The following is a 21,458-nucleotide window of genomic DNA, read 5'->3' on the forward strand; positions in this document are numbered from 1 at the left end:
AAGGCAAGTTTAACACTCAGAGAGAATCATAGTGTGTGTCTGTGTGTATGTGTAGGTGTGCATGTGTGTCCATGGTTACACTGAGAACTGACCTGCTTGGTAGTCATAGAGAGCTCTTACACACGTCTGAAACAGAGAAAAACAATCATGAATGCCCCCTGTCTGAGGAAAATGTCACAATTCACTATTTTTCCCATTGCAGAGCCCTCGCCTGGTTGTCATCGACATGACATTCATGTTAAATTAGTCAGTGTTTTTCTATCCTAGTCCTGGAGACCCAAAGACCAGCACTAACACACCTTTTATAACTTATCAACTAATCATCATGTCTTTTTATTAATACAGGGTTGGAACAAAGGTCTGCACACCGTGTGGGTCTCCAGGACCGGGTTTGAAGCCCAGTAGTGAATAGGGTGGCAGGGTACATATGACTTTGTGTGTTTCCATACCTCTTGACTTTGTGTAACATTCCATACCTCTTGTCCATTCTCTGAAATCTCCTCAACCTCATTCTCTTCAACAAAGTCCTCCTCCTCTTCATCAAAACAAACAGCCATCTCTGGAGTACCTTGGTCCCTTTCAGGTGGACTCATGGATCGCTCTGGAAAAGAGGAACCATGACAGTGGTTGTATTCTGGGTCCCTACCCTATGCTAAGCAAGTGTGTACTTTTCAATCGCCTTCATGGATTTAAAAGCCCACGAGGAAGAGGATTCCTGGAAAAGGATAGGGAATTGCAATGTAGGCATCTGGTATGTCTATTCTATGTTATCTCATCAACATGAAGGGTTCATTCAGTTTGAGAGCAACTTGGGTAATGTAGGCTAGTGTAGATCCCTCTCACTGGATGAGTGGAGTAACATACCTGTACCATTGTGTTCCACCAACTCCTCCTCATCGGAGGTGGACGGGACCACAACCTTGTGTGTGATTAGCTGAAGAATAACCTCTGCATCTGAAACATAACATGTCAGTGGTTATATTGTGTCTGATGTGTCACACACTTTTTCCACAACCTTCTCATTACATAAAACTCTTATTCTCTTTCAATTGTTGTATTTAGCCTGTTTAAAAAAAATACAAATTATAATAGGACAGGCCTATACAAGATGCAAAAAAAATACACTACCGGTCAAAAGTTTTAGAACACCTACTCATTCAGGGTTTTTCTTTATTTTTTACTATTTTCTACATTGTAGAATAATAGTGAAGACATAAAAACAACTATAAAATAACACATGGAATCATGTAGTAACCAAAAAAAGTGTTAAACAAACCAAATATATATTTTATATTTGAGATTCTTTAAATAGCCACCCTTTGCCTTGACAGCTTTGCACACTCTTGGCATTCTCTCAACCAGCTTCACGAGGTAGTCATCTGGAATGCATTTCAAATGCCTTATAAAAAGTTAATTTGTGGAATTTCTTTCCTTCTTAATGTGTTTGAGCCAATCAGTTGTGTTGTGACAAGGTAGGGGGGTTTACAGAAGATAGTAAAATACCAATTTGGTCTTATTTGGTAAAAGACCAAGTCGATATTATGGCAAGAACAACTCAAATAAGCAAAGAGAAACAACAGTCCATCATTACTTTAAGACATGAAGGTCAGTCAATACGGAACATTTCCATAACTTTTTGCAGTCGCAATAACCATCAAGCGCTATGATGAAGCTGGCTCTCATGAGGACCGCCACAGGAATGGAAGACCCAGAGATAACTCTACTGCAGAGGATACGTTTATTAGAGTTACCAGCCTCAGAAATTGCATCCCAAATAAATGTTTCACAGAGTTCAAGTAACAGACAAATCAACATCAACTGTTCAGAGGAGACTGCGTGAGTCAGGCCTTCATGGTTGAATAGCTCCAAAGAAACCACTACTAAAAGACACCAATAATAAGAAGAGACTTGCTTGGGCCAAGAAACACGAGCAATGGACATTAGACCGTTTGAAATTTGTCCCTTAGTCTGATGAGTCCAAATTGGAGATTTTTGGTTCCAACCACCGTGTCTTTGTGAGACGCCGTATGGGGTGAACGGATTTTCTCCGCATGTGTATTTCCCACCGTAAAGCATGGAGGAGGAGGTGTGATGGTGTGGGGGTGCTTTGCTGCTGACACTGTCTGTGATTTTGTTAGAATTCAAGGCACACTTAACCAGCATGGCTACCACAGCATTCTGCAGCGATACGTCATCCCATCTGGTTTGGGCTTAGTGGGACTATCATTTTGTTTTTCAACAGGACAATGACCCAACACTATTGGGCTATTTGACCAAGAAGGAGAGTGATGGAGTGCTGCATCAGATGACCTGATGATGGCCTCCATAATCACCCGACCTCAACCCAATTGAAATGGTTTAGGATGAATCGGACTGCAGAGTAAAGGAAAAGTAGCCAACAAGTGCTCAGCATGTGGGAACTCCTTCAAGACTGTTGGAAAAACATTCCAAGGGCCTCCCGAGTGGCGCAGTGCCACTAGAGATTCTGGGTTTGAGTCCAGGCTCTGTCGCAGCTGGACGTGACCGGGAGACTCATGGGGTGGCGCACAATTGGCCCAGCGTCTTCCGGGTTAAGGGAGGGTTTGTCCTTGGCCATCGCACACTAGCGACTCCTGTGGCGGTCCGGGTGCAGTGCTTCTGACATGGTCGCCAGGTGTACGGTGTTCCCTCCGACACATTGGTGCGGCTGGCTTCTGGGTTAAGTGGGCATTGTGTCAAGAAGCAGTGCGGCTTGGTTGGGTCTTGTTTCAGAGGACGCATGGCTCTCGATCTTCGCCTCTCCTGAGTCCGTACTGGAGTTGCAGCAATGAGACAAGACTGTAACTACCAAATGGATACCACGAAAAACGGGTAAAAAATATTTAAAAATAAATAAAAAAGGAAAACCATTCCAGGTGAAGCTGGTTGAGAGAATGCCAAGAGTGTGCAAAGCTATCATCAAGGCAAAGTGTAGCTATTTGAAGAATCTCAAATATAAAATATATATTTTTTTGGTTACTACATGATGATGTGTGTTATTTCATAGTTTTGATGTCTTTACTATTATTCTACAATGTAGAAAATAGTGCAAATAAAGAAAATCCCTTGAATGAGTAGGTGTGTCCAAACTTTTGACCGGTAGTGTACAAAGTATACCTGTTACTGCTGGCTCCTGCTCCTCTTCTGAAAGCTCGACCAGGAATGGCTCAGCAGAGACCTGGCTGTAATCGGATTGGCCCTTCTCTTGTCCAGCTTCCTTTGCCTCCTCTCCTTCCTCTGCCATAGGCTCCTGTACTGATGTAAGGTCTGAATCCTGTGCTGAGCCCTCCCCTCCCTCCTCCATATTTGGGTTTGACTCTGTATTCTCAATGCTGGGCTCTGGCTCTGCCTGGTCTTCCTCTTCATCTTCCTCTTCCTCCACCAGTACAACTTGTACAGCTGTGTACTGCTCTGGAAGAGAGATAATTACCAATGTTGTTTTAAGTGCAGCCCTGGTAAACTGAGAACCCACTATAATGGTATGAAAGACATCAATGGTCATTCTACAGTAGGCTGTGTGTATGATGGGGAACTACCTGTTGGCTGCAGTGGACTCTCTGGCACAGGGGCAGTAGGAGGCTGTGGTGCTGAGACAGGCTTCAGGGAAACTAGGGGATAGGGGAAGCACTCAGGCTGGGACTGGGGCCGGAACTGGGCCTGGAGCTGGTTCTCTAGAGGGGAGGTGAGGGACATGTTGGCGAGGAGGCCTGGAGAGGATGGGAGGGCAGAGTGCTGGGTTTGGAGCTGAGACTGGAGGCTGGGTGATGGGAGAGTAGCCTGGGCTGAGACAGGTGGGGATGAGTGGAGGGCCGATTTCGGAGGGGACACCAGGGGCGCGCGAGGGCTCTGGGGAGAGGTGATTGGGCGGAAGATGGGGCTGGGCGGGGACATGGTGCGGTGGAAGGGGGAGGTTGGGAAGCGGGAGACCAATGTGGGACTGCGGGGGGAAGTGGGGATGGGGCTGTCTGATTTCCCAAAGTTGAATGCTGTGTCAGTCAAGCTGCGCTGGTACCGCCTTAATGGAGGTTTGACTGTGTGGAGAGAGAGGGAGGGAAGAAAGACCAACATGAAGAAATACACTACAACCAGGCAGATAATGGTTGTTAAGGTTCAGGCATGATTGACTGTTACTGGCTTCATAGTCACACATTGCGTAGAGCCACTTCTTGGTTTGTCAACACTCACACACACACACACACGACTTACCTGTGCGGGGGGAGCCGGGGCTGGATGGGCTATGGGATGATACTGATGACAGCTGTCTGAAAAACTCTCTGGGGTTCATGGAGCGCTGTGATACCAGCATCGCTGCCTCCTACAGATAGGATGCGGAATCACACCATGCTTTACTGAATGATGTAAAGAAAACTACAGGTCTCAATAGTCTAGAGCTGCCTCCTCTACTCCTTGCTCTCCATTCCTTCCCTTCATCTGCGCTGGCTTGACAGAAGCAGACTGGTTCCTATAAAAGGCCATATTCCTTTGCCCTATCCTGTGTTTTCAGATCTGTGCAGATGAAGGACAGCAGACTAGGAAGCCATTTCAGAGCATTGGGATACATTGTATGCGAGAGGTACAACAGGTAAGGAAGTAGTATGTTTAGAGAAGAGTATGATGGGAGTTTATATGGAGAAGAGAGGTCAGTATGAGAGACTCACTGCTGCTTTCTCAATGGACTCGCTGCGTCTGAAGCGAAATCTCATGTCCTCCTCATGCTCTCTCTCCTGCAGCTCCTGCCACACCCCAACAGAGGTCAGAATTCAGACACGAGTTCAGACACACTTCAGTAGCCCAATAACTTCCTCACTAATTGGTTATTTCTCTCACCCATCTAGATTTCTCCTGTTTCCTCACTTCTCCCTCCAGCTGGACCTGCATTCTCCTGAGAGATACAGAGATGTCAGAGACCTTATAGGTCTTAGGTAGCCTTTCCAATTATGAGGACACATTCAATACCTGACATGGCCACAAGAGGATACCCTTGAGTCAGAGATCGTTTGAGTCTTGAGTCAGTGTGTGTGTGTCCTAGTCCTGACCTCTGCTCTTCGATCATCTGTAGTTTCTCGTTCATCTTCCTCTCCCTCTCGTCAGCCTCTTTCTGTTCCTTCAAAACTCTTTCTTTCTCCCAACGTCGTCTGTCCTCCACTGCACGCTTCCTCTCCTCTTCCTTCCTCCGCTCCTCCTCACGCTGAGAGAGAGAGATGGAACACAATAGATGAAGACTTAATAACAGTTGATAATGTGAACGTTAAAGATGTGATGTGAACATTGAAGGTAAATACTAAGTCTGTTACATTGATGGATTACTAGAAAAACTGTCTAAGCTATGAGGGTAACTTTTTTAAATTTTAATTTATCTTTGTTTAACTAGGCAAGTCAGTTAAGAACAAATTCTTATTTACAATGACGGCCTAGGAACAGTGGGTTAACTGCCTTGTGCTGAACGACAGATTTTTACCTTGTAAGCTCAGGTATTCGATCTAGCAACCTTTCAGTTACTGGCCCAAAGCTCTAACCACTAGGCTACCTGTGGGTAGCTGTGACTGTGTGCCTGTGTAAACTACCTCTGCACGTGCCCAGAAGGAGTCTCTGTTGGCGCGGCTCATCTCCATGGCAGCGTTAGTTTTCCTGTAGTTCGTGCCCTGTCAACAGAGAGATACAGACGCAGAGGAAAGAGTGTTAATGGAGAACAACACTGTTTGAACACACAGTTTGTAACTTAGACTATTGACAAGGAGCCTTGGGTGTTTTTAACTCGTGATTGATTTTTTTTTAAAGTAAACATACAGTAAGTACAATTTATGACAAGAGATTAAAACAGAGAATCTGAATGTGTGGCACAGTTCCAGGATGTGTCCAGGTGTTAGCACCCCCTCTTGTGGATAGAGATGGTATTGCAAGGGGACCACTCACCACTGTCTCCTTGTCCTTGGACCGACTGCTTCTTCTGACATGCTCTGTCGGGGAGCGGACTTTATTGAGCTCAGCACCTATCTTCTCCTCTGTCACATCCTCCTTACTCTCAGCACTGATAAACACATAGGCCTCCTGAGAGAGCGAGAGCGAGTGTGTGTGTGAGTACAGTGGGGAGCTGCTACACAGGCATCTGATGTCAAGTCTATAATGCACCAGTGACAGGTTGGTTGCTGTATGTTCATATCTGCCCCAGACAGTGCTCTGATGAACAAACTTGTTCTGAAACATGTCAGCATGAAAGATTATTGAAGGGAAACAAGTTGAACATTGTTTGACATTCCAAGCGAGGATAACCTTCAGCTGTAAATTGGTCTGCACACTACAGCTGTGCCACAGACTCTTTGCATGATGTCACTTGAACCTTTCCTGAACTTTCCGGACAAAATAATGGCATTTTTATTGGCTGCTACAGTATCAAAATGTGTGAAACTACATCGCTCAGATAGAATTCTACTCTGTTCCAAATGAGAGAAAGGGATATTTTCCCACCTTTTTCATTTACCCCCTGACCCCCTGAAATCATATGTACACACACACACACACACATGCGCGCACAAACACTCTGAAGTAGTTCTTTGACAGCTTTTCCCCCCAGTGGTTTCCTCTTGGCTGTGGACTTAGTTGTGTAACAGCTTTAGCGATGAGGACAGACAAAACGAGTCTCTGGCTTACACTAGAGAAGACAGGACAAAACGTATCAGTTTGGAAGAGATAGAGAGGGAAGAGAGAGGTGTAGAAACGGGAGAGAGTGTGTGTAGGGGGAGGAAGAGAGAATTCACAGAAAGCAAAAGGAATGTAAAACAGTTGTTGCATATTAGGTGAGGGGAAAGTGGAAAGAGCAGACAGGATGCAGATATTCAACAATGACGAATGACCAACCTGGACCAGAAAGACAGCGATATAGAGGTCGACGTGTGGGTGCCCCAATTAAACAACAGAGGCGAGTAAATCATCTGCCTCTACCCTCTTTTCTATTGGTCAATGTACAACCTCTGGAGAACAAACTGGGTGAGCTCCGTTCGAGACTACCCTATCAACGGGACCTGAAGAACTAAGATCCTATGTTTCTCAAAAAACATATTCTAGCTGGTTTTTATATGAATCGGCAGGACAGAAAGGTAACCTCAAGGACGTGGTGTGTGTCTCTTTGTTAACAACAGCTGGTGCGCGATCTCTAATATTTAGGAAGTTTCAAGGTTATGCTCGTCAAACATTTTTTTATTTTAATTCTGCTCGTCTGAGTTAGAATACCTCATGATAAGCTGTAAACCATACTATCTACCAAGAGAGCTTTCATCCATATTTTTCGTAGCTGTTTATTTAACACCACAAACCGATGCTGGCACTAAGACTGCACTCAACGAGCTGTATAGGGCTATAAGCAAACAAGAAGATGCTCATTCAGAGACGGCGCTCCTCGTGGCCGGTGATTTTAATGCAGAAAAACTTTAATCAGTCTTACCTCCATTCTACCAGCATGTCACCTGCGCAACTAGCAGCGGAAAAAAAACCTAGATCACCTTTACTCCACACACAGAGACACATACACAGCTCTCCCGCACCCTCCAGTTAGCAAATCTGAACATATCCTCCTTATTCCTGCTTACAAGCAAAACCTCAAAAGTACCAGTGACACACTCAATACAGAAGTGGTCTGCTGAAGAGGATGCTAAACTACATTATTGTTTCACTAGCACAGTCTGGAATATGTTCCGGCACTCATTTGATGGCATTAATAAGTGCATCGATGACGTTGTCCCCACAGTGACCGTACTGTACGTACATATCCCAACCAGAAGCCATGGATTACAGGCAACTCCCACACTGAGCTAAAGGCTAGAGCTGCCGCTTTCAAGGAGCGAGACACTAACCCGCTTATAAGAAATCGCGCTACACCCTCCGACGAACCATCAAACAGGCAAAGCTTCAATACAGGACTAAGATCGAATCCTACTACACCGGCTCTGTTGCTTGTGGCAGGGCTTGCAAACTATTGCGGAATACAAAAGGAAATGCAGCCGCGAGTTGCCCAGTGACAAGCCTACTAGACATGCTAAATGCCTTCTATGATCTCTTCGAGGCAAGCAACACTGAAATGTGCTTGCGGCACCAGCTGTTCTAGACGACTGTGTGATCACACTCTCCGTAGCCGATGTGAGTAAGACCTTTAAACAGGTTAACTTCTCTAGGATAGGGGGCAGCATTTGGAATTTTGGATGAAAAGCATGCCCAAATTCAACTGCCTGCTACTCATCCCCAGAAGACAAGATATGCATATTATTAGTAGATCTGGATAGAAAACACTCTGAAGTTTCTAAAACTCATGTCTGTGAGTATAACATAACTTATTTAGCAGGCGAAACCCCGTGGACAAACCATTCAGATTTGTTTTTTTGAGGTCACTCTTTTCAATGGGTTTTCATTGAAAATAGACATTCTTGCAGTTCCTACCGCTTCCACTGGATGTCAACAGTCTTTAGAAATTGGTTGAGGTTTTTCCTTTGTGTAATGAGGAAGTACGGCCATCCAGAATGAGGGTAACTTGAAGTGTACTGTTAGAGGCGCATGACCAGAAAGCATGCTTCAGTTTGTTTTCGTCCTGTATTGAACACAGATCATCCAGTCTTCTTTTGTATCGATTATTTACGTTAAAAAAATACCGAAAGTTGTATTATAAAAGTAGTTTGAAATGTTTTGGCAAAGCTTACAGGTAACTTTTGAGATATTTTGTAGTCACGTTGCGCAAGTTGGAACCGGTGTTTTTCCTGGATCAAATGCGCCAAATAAATGGACATTTTGGATATATATCGACAGAATTAATCGAACAAAAGGACCATTTGTGATATTTATGGGACATATTGGAGTGCCAACAAAAGAAGCTCATCAAAGGTAAGGCATGAATTATATTTTTATTTCTGCGTTTTGTGTCTCGCCTGCAGGGTTGAAATATGCTTCTCTCTTTGTTAACTATGGTGCTATCCTCAGATAATATCATCGTTTGCTTTCGCCGAAAAGCCTTTTTGAAATCTGACACGTTGGCTGGATTCACAACAAGTGTAGCTTTAATTTGGTATCTTACATGTGTGATTTCATGAATGTTTGATTTTTATAGTAATTTATTTGAATTTTGCACTCTGCATTTTCTCTGGCTTTTGGCCAGGTGGGACGCTACCGTCCAACATATCCCAGAGAGGTTAACATGCATCCTGGTAAATCAGACTGATTACCAGGATGTGTACTCAGAGCATGCGCTGACCAGCTGGCAAGTGTCTTCACTGACATTTTCAACCTCTCTCTGACTCAGTCTGTAATACCAACTTCTTTCAAGCAGACCACCATAGTCTCCGTGCCAAAGAACGCCAAGGTAACCAAAATGATTATCGCCCCGTAGCACTCACATCTGTAGCCATGAAATGCTTTGAAAGGCTGGTCATGGCTCACTTCAAAACCATCATCCCAGAAACCCTGGACCTACTCCAATTCGCATACCGCCCCAACAGATCCACAGATGACGCAATCTCTATTGCACTCCACACTGCCCTTTCCCACCTGGACAAAAGGAACACCACCTACATGAGAATGGTGTTACAGCTCAGCGTTTAACACCAGAGTGCCCTCATAGTGCTTTAAGCTAAGGACCCTGCAACAGAACACCTCCCTCTGCAACTGGATCCGGGACTTCCTGACAGGATGTCCCCAGGTGGTGAGGGTACACACATCTGCCACGGTGACCCTCAACACTGGGGCCCCAGTTATGCAACTGCACCATTGAGAGCATCTTGACTGGCTGCATCACCACTTGGTATTGCAACTGCTTGGCATCCGACCGCAAGGCGCTAGAGGGTAGTGCGGAGGGCCCAGTACATCACTGGGTGAGAGCTCCCGGCCATCCAGGATCTCTATACCATGCGGTGTCAGACAAAGGCCCTAAAAATTATCAAAGACTCCAGACACCTAAGTTCTAGACTGTTCTCTCTGCTTCTGTTTATTATTATCTGTCACTTTATTCCTAGTTATATGTACACCTCAACTACCTCGTACTGGTACCCCTTGTTTATAGCCAAGTTATCAATACTCATTGTGCATCTATTTTGACCTGTTTTACTTTTCTATTATTTCTCTATTTTCTTTCTCTCTGCATTGTTGGGAAGGGCCTGTAAGTAAGTGTTTCACTGTCACAGTCTACACCTGTTGTTTACCAAGCATTTGACATTTTGACCCTTTTCTGCACAAACTCTTATTGCAGTGAATCTATGCACACATACTGGACTCTACCCACCCACACACTGACGCCACACACACTGCTGCTAATGTCAATAATCTATTGTGTTACTTACCCACTTTAACCCTACCTATATGTACAGTGGCAAGAAAAAGTATATGAACCCTTTGGAATTACCTGGATTTCTGCATAAATTGGTCATCAAATTTGATCTGATCAAAGTTACAACAATAGACAAAACACAGTGTGTTTAAACTAATAGCACACAAATTGTCTTTTTCTTGTCTATATTGAATACATAATTTAAACATTCACAGTGTAGGTTAGAAAAACTGTGAACCCCTAGGCTAATGACTTCTCCAAAAGCTAATTGGAGTCAGGAGTCAGCTAAATTGGAGTTCTTGGGATAGGGGGCAGCATTCTCACTTTTGGATGAATAGCGTGCCCAGAGTGAACTGCCTCCTACTCAGTCCCAGATGCTAATATATGCATATTAGTATTGGTATTGGATAGAACACACTCTGAAGTTTCTAAAACTGTTTGAATGATGTCTGAGTATAACAGAACTCATATGGCAGGCAAAAACCTGAGACAAAATTCAAACAGGAAGTGGGAAATCTGAGGTTTGTAGTTTTTGAACTCACCCCTATCAAATACACAGTGGGATATGGGTTATTTTGCACTTCCTACGGCTTCCACTAGATGTCAACTGTCTTTAGAACGTTGTTTCAGGCTTCTCGTGTGAAGGGGGGCCGGATGGGAGCTGTTTGACTAAGGGGTTTGCCTGCAGCCTCGTTCTCAGTCACGCACTTTCACATGAGAGGTATCTTTCGTTCCATTGCTTTTCTACAGACAATGTAATTCCCCGGTTGGAACATTATTGAACATTTATGATAAAAACATCCTAAAGATTGATTCTATACTTTGTTTGACAAGTTTCTTCGACCTGTAATAGAACTTTTTGAACTTTTCGTCCAACTGGACCAGATCGTGCTTTTGGATTTGTTTACCAAACGCCTTAACAAAATAAGTTATTTGGACATAAATGGACAGTATCGAACAAAACAAGCATTTATTGTGGAACTGCGATTCCTGGGAGTGCATTCTAATGAAGATCAAAGGTAAGGGAATATTTATAATGCTATGTATGACTAATGTTGACAACCTAACATGGCGGATATTTCTCTGGCTGGTTTGGCCTCTGAGCGCCGTTCTCAGATTATGCTTTTTCCGTAAAGTTCTTTTGAAATCTGACACAGCGGTTGCATTAAGGAGAAGTGTATCTAAAGTTCCATGCATAACACTTGAATTTTCATCAACATTTATAATGAGTATTTCTGTGAATTAATGTGGCTCTCTGCAATATCACTGCATGTTTTGGAACTACTGAACGTAACACGCCAATGTAAAATAAGATTTTTGGATATAAATATGAACTTTACCGAACAAAACATATACATAAAAAAAACACTAAACAAGAATGGTGTTCATGGGAGAACACCACGGAAGAAGCCACTGCTGTCCAAAATAAACATTGCTGCACATCTGAAGTTCGCAACAGTGCACCTGGATTTTTTGCTACTGGCAAAATATTCTGTGGACAGATGAAACTACAGTTGGGTTGTTTGCATGGAACACACAACACTATGTGTGGAGAAAGAATGTCACAGCACACCAACATCAAAACCTCATCCCAACTATAAAGTATGGTGAAGGGAGCATCATGGTTTGGGGCTGCTTTGCTGCCTCAGGACCTGGACAGCTTGCTATCATTGGCGGAAATACAAATTCCCAAGTTTATCAAGACATTTTGCAGGAGAATGTAAAGCTATCTGTCCGCCAATTGAAGCTCAACAGAAGTTGGGTGATGCAACAGGACAACGACCCAAAACACAGAAGTCAGTCAACAACAGAATGGCTTCAACATAAAAAAAATATGCCTTCTGGAGTGGCCCAGGCAGAGTCCTGACCTCAACCCGATTGAGATGCTGTGGCATGACCTCAAGAGAGGTTCACACCAGACATCCCAAGAATATTGCTGAACTGAAACAGTTTTGTAAAGAGGAATGGTCTAAAATTCTCCCTGATCCGCAACTACAGAAAACATTTGGTTGAGGTTATTACTGCTAAAGGAGGGTCAACCAGTTATTAAATCCAACAGTTCACATACTTTTTCTTGCCACTGTACATATCTACCTCAACTACCCCGTAGCCCTGCACATCGACTCTGTATATAGCCATGTTATTTTTACTCATTATCTTTATTCACGGTGTATTTATTCCTTGTGTCACTATTTCTAGTTTTATTGTCCCCCACAGAGTGTGGATCTGTCTCTGTCCGTTCGTTAGTCACATGCAATATCTCAGACAGCACTGGCCCGATTTTGACAAAACTTGGGTGAATGATGCAGCATTATGTTGATTATGTTGGAGTGTTTGTGTTGACCAAATGCCCTCAATAGAGAACTGTGTTCAATCAAGAAAACCTACTCCTGACTCGTTTATTCCACCTTTACGCTTTAGAGTGACGCCCAATTACTTGGTCCGATCACACTTAATAGGCCCACACACAGTTATTTTCCCTCCCTAACTTCTCGCAAGCAGTGTGAGGTTCCCCTGAGGGAGGAAGGAGGGCGTTGTGGTGAAGAGGGTGTAAATTCTCCTGTCTCGGTCTGTCATTATGTTTCAGATGATAGGCTTCTCCTAACTGTCTCGGTCATTATGTTTCAGATGATAGAGGAGACCGTTAAGGAGAAGCCTAAGGCCTCTGCCTAATATTGTCTCTAAGGTAACAGCTTTCTCATTAACATGCACAACCTCTCCTCCTCTCTCTTCCCCTCTTTTCCCTTTCCCCTCACACACCCTGTCCTCTCCTCTGTTCTCTTTCATAGACCTCTCCTCACACACCCTGTCCTCTCATCTGTCCTCTTTCATAGACCTCTCCTCACACACCCTGTCCTCTCCTCGGTCCTCTTTCATAGACCTCCCCTTACACACCCTGTCCTCTCCTCTGTCATCTTTCATAGACCTCCCCTTACACACCCAGTCCTCTCCTCTGTCATCTTTTATAGACTTCTCCTATCCTCCCATTCTTACTCCTTCACTTTCCTCCTCTATACTTGTCCTGTCTCGTTCCCTTCATTCCCCTAAATATTCCCCCCTTAGTTTTCACCCCAACTGCTTCCACTGTCACCTGTCTACCTGACGGTCTACTGGTCTTTTCCACTTAGATTGAGCAACAATGAGCAATTGTGCAAAAGACTTGTTGATACAATATGAGACTCACTCAAACGCTGCAAGTGATTCACCCTCACACAGTTGCTAGCTGAGACTTGTAGAGAGAGAAAGAGAGAATAGAATTGCCATGGGGCTTTCTGACTCGGTCAGAACACATCCCAATGTTCTAATCCTGACTAATAATTCCAAGGGTTTTGGACAAAAAACAACAATAACCCAGTTCCCACTACTTCTAGACATCCTAGTCTCTCCTTCTGTCATGTTTGTTGTTTCAGTTGGTGCTGTAGCTTCTCACAGAACTGTCAGACTGGAACACAAATGTATTTTTGTATTAAACAAATATAGCACTCTAACATATGGACTGGGAACAACAACATACACTATATTTAATGAATATAGTATGATACACTATTTAATGAATATTTATTTTTTTATTTTACTAGGCAAGTCAGTTAAGAACAAAGTCTTATTTTCAATGACTGCCTAGGAACAGTGGGTTAACTGCCTGTTCAGGGGCAGAACGACAGATTTGTACCTTGTCAGCTCGGGGATTTGAACTTGCAACCTTCCGGCTACTAGTCCAACGCTCTAACCACGATATTTAATGAATTAAATTCATCTACACTGTAGGAGTATTAAATCTACACTGTAGGAGTATTAATATGCCTCAAGACAGAGCAGGATTAGGCTAACTGGAAGTGCCGGAATGTCTATGCATGTTGACGGAGCACTGGTGCCCTTTCCACCACACGAGGGCGCTACACCAGAAATAAGTCTCTCCTAAAAAGCAACTCACCAAAATTACATTACGAATCAGGAGATTAAGTGAGTTTTGTCCTTTTACCGAGAAGTTAACCACCTCACACAGCTTCCTGGAAGCCACATCTTTTACAAGGTTACAGTAAGAATGAGTCTTGAGGTGACTGGCCAAACCTATAAAAGCAAACTGGCTCTGTCTGTATGTCCTGATTGAGTAAGTATTTATTAATCCAAGCCACCTTCCAGTAACGCTGTATGACACAAGCGTCACGTAGTTTTATAGACCCCACATGGTGATGGAGACAATGTTGACTAATACATGACAGAGAGATGGGGAAAGCTCAGGTCTCAGAGAAAGGGCTCAAACATAAAGAACAGCAAGACTGCAATGTGAATATAATACCCAGATGCTTTAATCTGACATTGGACACACCTACTCCTTCAAGGGTTTTTCTTTATTTTGTATTTCCTACATTGTAGAATAATAGTGAAGACATCAAAAATATGAAATAACAAATATGGTATCATGTAGTAAACAAGAAAGTGTTATAATAATATCAAAATATATTTTATGTTTTAAATTCTTCAAAGTAGCCACCCTTTGCTTTGCACAATCTTTGCATTCTCTCAACCAGCTTCATGAGGTAGTCACCTGGAATGCATTTCAATTAACAGCTGTGCCTTGTTAATTTGTGGAATTTCTTTCCTTCTTAATTCACTTGAGCCAATCAGTGATGTGACAAGGTAGGGGTGATATACAGAATATGGTCTTTTAGCAAATAAGGCCAAGTCCATATTATGCCAAGAACAGCTCAAATACGCAAACGGAAATTACAGTCCATCATTACTAAGACATGAAGGTCAGTCAATGCAGAACATTTCAAAAACTTTGAAAGTTTCTTAAAGTCCAGTTGCAAAAACCATGAAGTGCTATGATGAAACTGGCTCTCATGAGGAAAGCCACAGGAAAAAAGACCCAGAATTACCTCTGCTGCAGAGGATAAGTTCATTAGAGTTAACTGCACTTCAGATTGCAGCCCAAATAAATGCTTCACAGAGTTCAAGTAACAGACACATCTCAACATCAACTGTTCAGAGGAGACTGCGTGAATCAGGCCTTCATGGTCGAATTGTTGCAAAGAAACCACTACTAAAGGGCCAAGAAACAGGAGCAATGGAAATTAGACCGGTGGAAATCTGTCCTTTAGTCTGATGAGTCCAAATTTTAGATTTTTGGTTCCACCCACAGTGTCTTTGTGAAATTCAGAGTAGATGAACACATGATCTCTGCATTTGTGGTTCCCACCGTGAAGGATGGAGGTGGTGTGATGGTGTGGGGGTGCTTTGCTGGTGACACTGTCTGTGATTTATTTAGAATTCAAAGCACACTTAACCAGCATGGCTACCACAGCATTCTGCAGCAATACACCATCCCATCTGGCTTGAGCTTAGTGGTACTAGCATTTGTTTTTCAACAGGACATACCCAAAACACACCCCCAGGCTTTGTAAGGGCTATTTGACCATGAAGGAGAGTGATGAAGCTCCTGCATCAGATGACCTGGCCTCCACAATCACCTGACCTTGACCCAATTGAGATGGTTTGGGATGAGTTGGACCGCAGAGGGAAGGAAAAGCAGCCAACAAATGCTCAGCATATGTGGGAACTCCTTCATGATTGTTGGAAAAGCATTCCAGGTGAAGCTGGTTGAGAGAATGCCAAGAGTGTGCAAAGCTGTCATCAAGGCAAAGGGTGGCTACTTTGAAGATTCTCAAATATATTTGATTTGTTAAACACGTTTTGGCTACTACATGATTCCATATTATTTCATAGTTTTGATGTCTTCACTATTATTATACAATGTAGAACATAGTACAAATAAAGAAAAAACCCTTGAATGAGTAGGTGTCAACTTTTGACTGGTACACACACGTACGTACGTATATATATATATAAATCAATCTTGAACAGGATTAGGCCTATCTATTTTGGATGCAATTTGAATGGAATTGATGGAGAGACTGAGAGTGCGCTCATGTGTGCACTGATTTGAAGCCACAATAGTAATTGCCTGTTTTAAAACTCTGCAGCTGCAATTTAAAAAAAATGCAACATTACAATAAAACAAATATGGTGACCCCCGATAGCCAGATGGAGAGGGGTAAATTAGATGTGCATTCAGTCCTAATATTACTGTAACATAGGCTTTGCTGCAGCAAATATAGGCCTACCTGTCACGAGAAAAATAAGTTCCTATGATGAGATAATACATGCATTGTGAACTGCGCTCCATATGGAGATACACTGTCTGTTCCCACCCTGAGCGCTGATGATTGATCATACAGATAGCAGAGTAGACCGTGGTCTGTAGATAAACCAGACTTAGACATCACATATCATTTAACGTCATTCTGTTCATAGAAATAATAGATTATAATTTGCAGTTTTCTCGCAGTTATTTATCCCGAGAAAAGGGAGTGGGTTTGGGCGGTAAATCTCAGTAAACCATTCTATTCAACGCTAACACATACTTTACCTATTATGTAATAAAGACACACACACAATCTATGGTATATCTGAGACTGGGGTCACAGAGGTTCCTAGGCCAAGTACTTAACTGAGTAAAACATTCAATAAAAAAAGGGACAAAAAAATTAGCTCCATTCCAGGGATGCATCTGGATTCGACCGGTTGACACCTTTATATGTAAACTAGTAACAACGGGGTCTGGTTATAGGCTGAATGGATGACACCTTTATATGTAAACTAGTAACAACGGGGTCTGGTTATAGGCTGAATGGATGACACCTTTATATGTAAACTAGTAACAACGGGGTCTGGCTATAGGCTGAATGGATGACACCTTTATATGTAAACTAGTAACAACGGGGTCTGGCTATAGGCTGAATGGATGACACCTTTATATGTAAACTAGTAACAACGGGGTCTGGCTATAGGCTGAATGGATGACACCTTTATATGTAAACTAGTAACAACGGGGTCTGGCTATAGGCTGAATGGATGACACCTTTATATGTAAACTAGTAACAACGGGGTCTGGCTATAGGCTGAATGGATGACACCTTTATATGTAAACTAGTAACAACTGGGTCTGGCTATAGGCTGAATGGATGACACCTTTATATGTAAACTAGTAACAACGGGGTCTGGCTATAGGCTGAATGGATGACACCTTTATATGTAAACTAGTAACAACGGGGTCTGGCTATAGGCTGAATGGATGACACCTTTATATGTAAACTAGTAACAACGGGGTCTGGCTATAGGCTGAATGGATGACACCTTTATATGTAAACTAGTAACAACGGGGTCTGGCTATAGGCTGAATGGATGACACCTTTATATGTAAACTAGTAACAACGGGGTCTGGCTATAGGCTGAATGGATGACACCTTTATATGTAAACTAGTAACAACGGGGTCTGGCTATAGGCTGAATGGATGACACCTTTATATGTAAACTAGTAACAACGGGGTCTGGCTATAGGCTGAATGGATGACACCTTTATATGTAAACTAGTAACAACTGGGTCTGGCTATAGGCTGAATGGATGACACCTTTATATGTAAACTAGTAACAACGGGGTCTGGCTATAGGCTGAATGGATGACACCTTTATATGTAAACTAGTAACAACGGGGTCTGGCTATAGGCTGAATGGATGACACCTTTATATGTAAACTAGTAACAACGGGGTCTGGCTATAGGCTGAATGGATGACACCTTTATATGTAAACTAGTAACAACGGGGTCTGGTTATAGGCTGAATGGATGACACCTTTATATGTAAACTAGTAACAACGGGGTCTGGCTATAGGCTGAATGGATGACACCTTTATATGTAAACTAGTAACAACTGGGTCTGGCTATAGGCTGAATGGATGACACCTTTATATGTAAACTAGTAACAACGGGGTCTGGCTATAGGCTGAATGGATGACACCTTTATATGTAAACTAGTAACAACGGGGTCTGGCTATAGGCTGAATGGATGACACCTTTATATGTAAACTAGTAACAACGGGGTCTGGCTATAGGCTGAATGGATGACACCTTTATATGTAAACTAGTAACAACGGGGTCTGGTTATAGGCTGAATGGATGACACCTTTATATGTAAACTAGTAACAACGGGGTCTGGTTATAGGCTGAATGGATGACCCATAAACTTCTCTGCAGAAAGATGGAAATGTTAAATAAATACTATTTTACAGCAAGCCAGCATCTGGACAGTTCACACACCTCCTCTTCCTCCCTGAAGGGACCATTATTTTCTCTGTTTCCTGTGAGGCCCTGTCACCACTTGGTGAGTGTTTATGCTGTGCCCGCCGGTGGCCCATCTCGGTGGCAATGTGTGGTGACCCCTACCCCCGTGCCTTCCTGCCACCAGCCTGGACATTGGCCTGGCCCGCCACTGGACCATACAAACCCATGCGGTAGGAAGTGCACGGAAGACGTTTAACAGTGAAAGGTAAACTACTGTGTGTAAATATAGAGTATGTGTGTGTATTTATGTTTGTATGTGAGAGAGACTGAGATAAATATTGTTTGTTTGTATGTGCATAATGCACGTGCAGGTTTGATGCATATATATATATGTGTGTGTGTGTGTGTGTGTGTGTGTGTGTGTGTGTGTGTATATAATTCACGTGCGATGCGTGTGTGTATGTGTGTGTCTTACCAAGTGTGACAACATCACTATTCATTCCCTCGTTCCTGGTCAGGCCAGTTCCACCCTTCCTACACGAGAAACACCAACTCTCTCTATTGTCTTGACAACAGTTACTATAGGAGGGTGTTTATCCATTATTCATTGTTAGAGAAACAGTGAAGAGAAGAAACAGAGTAACATTCCACAATGGTACCAACACAGGATGTAGGAGATAGAGAAAATACTTAACTCTCATATTAATCATGCCACTCCTGAATACTATCAAATGCTGCAGCTGCAATGAGGTCACTGACTGGATGACTGTACGACCAACAGACAAAATGGCAGCTTAGAGCAGGGCAAGGGTGTGAGTGGTGTGGTACCGTACCTTGAAAAAGGTCTTGATAGCGGGCACATGGCTGGCACATTCTGTCCTGCGGTTCTCATCCACGTTTGGCCCGACCTGGAGACCCACACACACTACATAATTAGTCTGAGGGAGCCAGAGAGAGGCTCATTATCAGAAAGTCTAGCTTCAGTCTTCTGTCATCAGGTACTGCATGTACACCCTTGTGGAATCATTTCCCAACGTTATAGAGAGAGCCTACCATTATTATCATGTTACATATCATATACAATATAATGAAGTTTAATATAATAATATGTTTCACAAGTTTCTGATTTGTGTGTGTGTTTGTGTAGCTGCCTGACTGGCTACAGATGCAACCTCTGACCCCCACCACAACATTCCACAAGGTCGCCATCGATACGGGACCAGTGAAGCACATTGGGAACATTCTAAGCATCTGTTGCCCTGCTTGTGTGTGTGTGTGTGTGTGTGTGTGTGTGTGTGTGTGTGTGTGTGTGTGTGTGTGTGTGTGTGTGTGTGTGTGTGCATCAGTCAAAATAATTGGTATCAGTAAAAAGCTAGGCCTGGCGTCCGGTGTCAGCAATTTAGCTGACACATCACACACGTTGACCCCCAGACCAAGGGCCAATCGAAACACATCCAACAGTGGCATGAGCCAATGGGAACCAAAGCTTGTCCCTAACCTCTGATACAGAGTCAAATATTTTTTCCATCCTTCTAATGGTTAAGGATAGGATTGAGGGTAGGGAATCTGATCCTAGAGCTGTTGTTATGGGCCACTTCTACTTCAAGCACCTGAGACACAGCAACAGGTAAAGAGAGTTAATATATGGTACCACGTCCATTCAGAGGGCCATGTTGTTGTGAACGACACTCACCCAGCAGATCATGGCGACGCGAGGGCCTCCCACCTCGGCTGAGCCCACTCTGCAGAGCCCATACTGAGGTCTGGCTATGAGGAACTTCTCTGACAGCTCCACCACTCCACCTGCTGTAGGAGAGACAAGAGAGAGGGGGCGGGATTGAGATAGAGAGAGAGAGAGAAAATGAGAGAGCGAAAGAAAGAGAGACGGACCGAGAGATTAATAAACATCACCAACTTATCATTTATCATTTTGGAAAACTCAAATTCAAAAAAGGTGACAAGTTCAAATCGTCCAGTAAGCTTCACCTCCAGAGTCAGCCAGTTTGAGGTTGTTAGTGGCCCCATCGTAGGTGAACAGAGCCCTGTGGGGAAAAAGAGAGACAGCCTAGTGACAGAAGCACAAACACACTGCATCATCACAACCATGGACCCAGAGATTCAGGGTTCAGTTGACAGATACAAGTTATTTCCAATGGAGCAGACATCTGCAACGTTTACTTTGATTGTGATCTCGGTGACCAAGGTAACATTGCTTTTTAAAGGATGCATAGCTGGAAAGGGCCGATGGGATGAATGGCGCCGGAGGGGATGGCTGCCGTTTAACCGCTTGTGCTATTTTGTGTGTATTTTCCGCATTGTTTGTAACTTATTTTGTACATAATGTTGATCCTACTGTCTCTTATGACCGAAAAGAGCTTCTGGACATCAGAACAGCGATTACTGACCTCGAACTGGACGAAGATATTTTTTTAAATGAGTCGGAAGCAAAGGATATAATGTTGCTCCAAGACAAGGCCCAAATCCCTGTCATTCACATTAAGAAAATAAGGAAATACAGGAGGCGGAGATCAGGGTGTCTTCTGAGAATTTGTTGGAGAGTGGGTAACCTGCCTCTACCATCCGTTCTATTAGCCAACGTGCAATCACTGGAGAATAAACTGGATGAGATCCATTCGAGACCATCCTACCAACGGGACATTAAAAACTGTAATATCTTATGTTTCACCGAGTCGTGGCTGAACGACGACACATAATATACAGTTGGCTTGGTTTTCCATGCATAGGCAGGACAGAACAGTTACGTCCAGTAAGAAGAGGGGTGGAGATGTGTGTCTATTTTTCAATAACAGCTGGTGCGCTAATATTAAGCTAGTCTCGAGTTATTTTTCCCCTGAGGTAGAGTACTTCATGATAAGCTGTAGACCACACTATCTACTAATAGAGTTTATCTACATTTTTCGTAGCCATCTTATTTAACACCATAAGCCGACGCTGACACTAAGACCGCACTCAACGAGCTGTATAAGGCCATAAGCAAACAAGAACATTTTCATCAAGAA

General features: G+C 43.3%; 1 protein-coding gene across 2 annotated transcripts in view; it reads right to left on the reverse strand.

Moving 5' to 3' along the window:
- Nucleotides 1–21,458, reverse strand: part of si:dkey-40c11.2 (drebrin-like protein B) — a 44,886-nt gene that overhangs the window by 815 nt on the left and 22,613 nt on the right. Inside the window, exons 2-15 of one of the 2 annotated variants that reach the window (XM_029637199.2) lie at nt 20,425–20,480; nt 20,132–20,241; nt 19,272–19,346; nt 5,932–6,066; nt 5,583–5,660; nt 5,055–5,206; nt 4,846–4,900; nt 4,677–4,751; nt 4,225–4,333; nt 3,555–4,049; nt 3,136–3,429; nt 865–954; nt 477–601; nt 93–126 (exon numbers count right to left, since the gene is read on the reverse strand). In XM_029637199.2, coding sequence (XP_029493059.1) covers nt 93–126; nt 477–601; nt 865–954; nt 3,136–3,429; nt 3,555–4,049; nt 4,225–4,333; nt 4,677–4,751; nt 4,846–4,900; nt 5,055–5,206; nt 5,583–5,660; nt 5,932–6,066; nt 19,272–19,346; nt 20,132–20,241; nt 20,425–20,480 — 1,883 coding nt within the window. Of the gene's footprint in view, nt 1–92; nt 127–476; nt 602–864; nt 955–3,135; nt 3,430–3,554; nt 4,050–4,224; nt 4,334–4,676; nt 4,752–4,845; nt 4,901–5,054; nt 5,207–5,582; nt 5,661–5,931; nt 6,067–19,271; nt 19,347–20,131; nt 20,245–20,424; nt 20,481–21,458 lie in introns of both variants that reach the window. The other variant, XM_029637198.2, reaches the window with a different exon arrangement.

Source organism: Oncorhynchus nerka, linkage group LG27 (genome assembly GCF_034236695.1).
Source record: "Oncorhynchus nerka isolate Pitt River linkage group LG27, Oner_Uvic_2.0, whole genome shotgun sequence".
Classification (NCBI taxonomy): domain Eukaryota; kingdom Metazoa; phylum Chordata; class Actinopteri; order Salmoniformes; family Salmonidae; genus Oncorhynchus; species Oncorhynchus nerka.